Raw genomic sequence first — 2,549 nt, 5'->3', positions numbered from 1 at the left:
TTCCTGCACATTTGTTATCTGCACAAAGTGAACGCAGTAAGCATTTCCGAGAACCAGTCAGATTCCTCGTATGTATGCGTCAACATACCAGTTCTGGATCAGAGTCTGTTCATTCCAGTTATACAAAACAAAACAAAGAACTTACTCCAAAATACTTTATTGGCAGCTGACTGAAAAAAGGTCATACTTTATGCTTTCATGATGAACATACACACTTTTAAGACAACAAGGGGTGGTTAACACGTATTTAAATACATATTGCATATTTAATCATCAGTAGAATAATATAGAAAAGCCTGTTTTTGCTTCAGGTTTGTTTACTGTTAAGCAGTCCAACTGAAAGAAGTAATATTTGTTGACTGTGGTAACTTTGCTTTGTCTTGTGATGCCTCAGACACGTTTTCTCAGCCCCTTCCTCCCTCTCCTGAACTTCTTCCTCTGCCGTCTCCTTCCATATCTGTTTCTCCTCTTTGTTGAGCTTTTTGATGCGGCGGATGCTGCTGGCGTGGCGTTGCTTGTTGATTCGTCTTCATTCAGTCTCATCTCTTTCAATGCTTTTTTTTTTTTTTCCTCGTCCACCTTCAGTTTGGCTCTCCTGGCCCAGCCACTGTTTGGGTCGGAGCAAAGCCTCTTTCCAGTCTTGGTGTGAAATCTGCAATTGATTGTGATCTGTTAATGGCACTGTAATGCTGTTTTAACATTGTTTTTAATGAAGTTCTGACAAATCATTAGTGGTACTCAATCCATGTTGGAACAAAAACACGTTTCCTCATGTCTGCATGGCTACGTACCACTAGAGGTAAATGAGGAAATGTGTTTGTTTTGGGGTTTTTTGTGCTCTAGGTGAACCCATCCTTTAAAAATATGACGTCATCTGTTTTGAAGTACATGTGGACATTCGATCTCATCTGAGACTGGATTCAATTACATGCAGTGTGAAATTGCAGGACCACTTACATTATGGCTGTGACTGGACAGATGCCTTCAGGCTGATGGGTGTAATCCACAATTCGTTCAACTCTGACTTTGGTTGTGGACAACATGGGGCATAAACAGTTTCCTATTGGTCCATGGGCTAAACAAGACAAACATAAAGAAAGAAAAATTAAGTGCCTTTCATTCAATCCTGCCAAATACTCACATACACTCACAATGTGAATCTGGTACTTTTCTTTACTGTACTCACTTGCATGGACCATGCTCATCCACGTGGTGAAGCAGAGAAGAGCGGCTAACACCAGGCTGAGTTTCATCTTCAAAATTTCACCTCGGCTTTGTCCTTCAGCGGCTGAGTGCAATATCACTCACCATAAATTTATATCGTCTGAATCGCTCACAGATTATAATTCTGCTTGCTTGAGTGGTTATCAGAGCGCTGAATCGAGCCGGTCTTGCTCTCACAGAGGGCACGGTGCGCCTTTTCCAATTAGCACCGTTCTCTCTGTCTTTCTGATCATTCAAGTCTCGATCTTGGCTCTTATAAAAGACAGCCCTGCTGCCTCTCCCCCATCACACCCCTAACCCGTCACCATGGAGAGTAGTGACTGTGGCCACAGAGTGGGGAGAGGAAAGAATGAGTTCACCATTTACAAGCCCGAGGTGACAAACAGACCCTTCACCACAGTGCTGCCCACAATATACAACGTACAACTGTAAAAGCACAAACGCTCGTAGATACGTGTGCGCATAGACTCACAGACACTTTCCTTCTCACTTATAATGAAAGCCACAAGCTGCCTCTACCTTTAGAGTCACTGTGTGAGGCATTTGAATTCTAATTATATGTGAGTTTGGTCTGGGGAAATTTCTTGTGATTTACCAGATCAGATGGGTGTTGCATGAATGATATTTTCTTATCATAAATGCTTCTAGAAGGCTTTACACGCCTACACAGGCGACTCAGTTATTTTTGTCTCTTTCTAAAGACTTCTTGGGTTTGTAGAGACTGTTTGAATGACTGATTTGTGTCAATTGAATTGTTGTGACCTTTGACCTTTCCAGAAATGGAGGAAGTTATCATATTAGTTTATACAAACATGTTCTACTGGAGCATAAAATGCTCCACAAAAGTCACTTTTCCTTTAGCCAAACTGGCTAACTGGGCTGTGGATGGCCTGCACGAGAAAAAAAAAGACGAAATGAAGGTGTGAAACTCTTCAATGCTATCAGTCCTAATTAGCACATGGCATAGCTCTGTCTGACTTTAACCTGAGCAGCCTTTGGTGCAGAAGTTTTTGCTGGAGACAAGCCAGCTTTACATTTCCCCCCCACTCAAAGTACCAGGAAGAATTGGTTGAAAAATATATGATGGAGGAGGGAGAAAAGTGCCTTCATTTAGTAGGACACACATAGAGGAAAGAGGGAGCGCGAAAGCTGTATTCAGGAGTCAGGTGTCTATCCTCAACACAGCATTTAACCAACCGTAAAGCCCACCACACTGACGACATAATGGACTCCATTTAAAACTTCTAATGAAAGAGAGGATGGATTAAATGAGAGTCTGACAGTGAAAGAAATATATTGGTGATGGTGAGGGCCAAGAGGCAGAG

At 42.1% G+C, this 2,549-nt stretch overlaps 1 protein-coding gene across 1 annotated transcript; it reads right to left on the bottom strand.

Annotated features, from left to right (window-relative positions):
* Nucleotides 1-252: 252 nt before the first annotated feature.
* LOC143329726 (eotaxin-like) lies at nt 253-1,366 on the bottom strand. Its single transcript, XM_076745748.1, has 3 exons — nt 1,187-1,366; nt 958-1,075; nt 253-652 (listed from the first exon to the last, which is right to left on the bottom strand). Exons 1-3 carry the CDS (start codon nt 1,251-1,253, stop codon nt 391-393), a joined length of 447 nt encoding a protein of 148 aa, XP_076601863.1. The 5' UTR covers nt 1,254-1,366; the 3' UTR covers nt 253-390.
* Nucleotides 1,367-2,549: the final 1,183 nt, after the last annotated feature.

The sequence above is a fragment of the Chaetodon auriga genome, chromosome 12, assembly GCF_051107435.1.
Source record: "Chaetodon auriga isolate fChaAug3 chromosome 12, fChaAug3.hap1, whole genome shotgun sequence".
Classification (NCBI taxonomy): domain Eukaryota; kingdom Metazoa; phylum Chordata; class Actinopteri; order Chaetodontiformes; family Chaetodontidae; genus Chaetodon; species Chaetodon auriga.
This window is presented reverse-complemented; position numbering and strand designations above follow the sequence as displayed.

What these genes read in the sequence shown, in the direction of transcription:
- LOC143329726 (XM_076745748.1), bottom strand. Translation starts at nt 1,253, where the DNA reads ATGAAACTCAGCCTGGTGTTAGCCGCTCTTCTCTGCTTCACCACGTGG. An exon ending in GATGAGCATGGTCCATGCAA is followed by an intron (nt 1,076 to 1,186) that starts GTGAGTACAGTA and finishes TGTCTTGTTTAG; the next exon opens with CCCATGGACCAATAGGAAAC. An exon ending in TGTCCAGTCACAGCCATAAT is followed by an intron (nt 653 to 957) that starts GTAAGTGGTCCT and finishes AATCAATTGCAG; the next exon opens with ATTTCACACCAAGACTGGAA.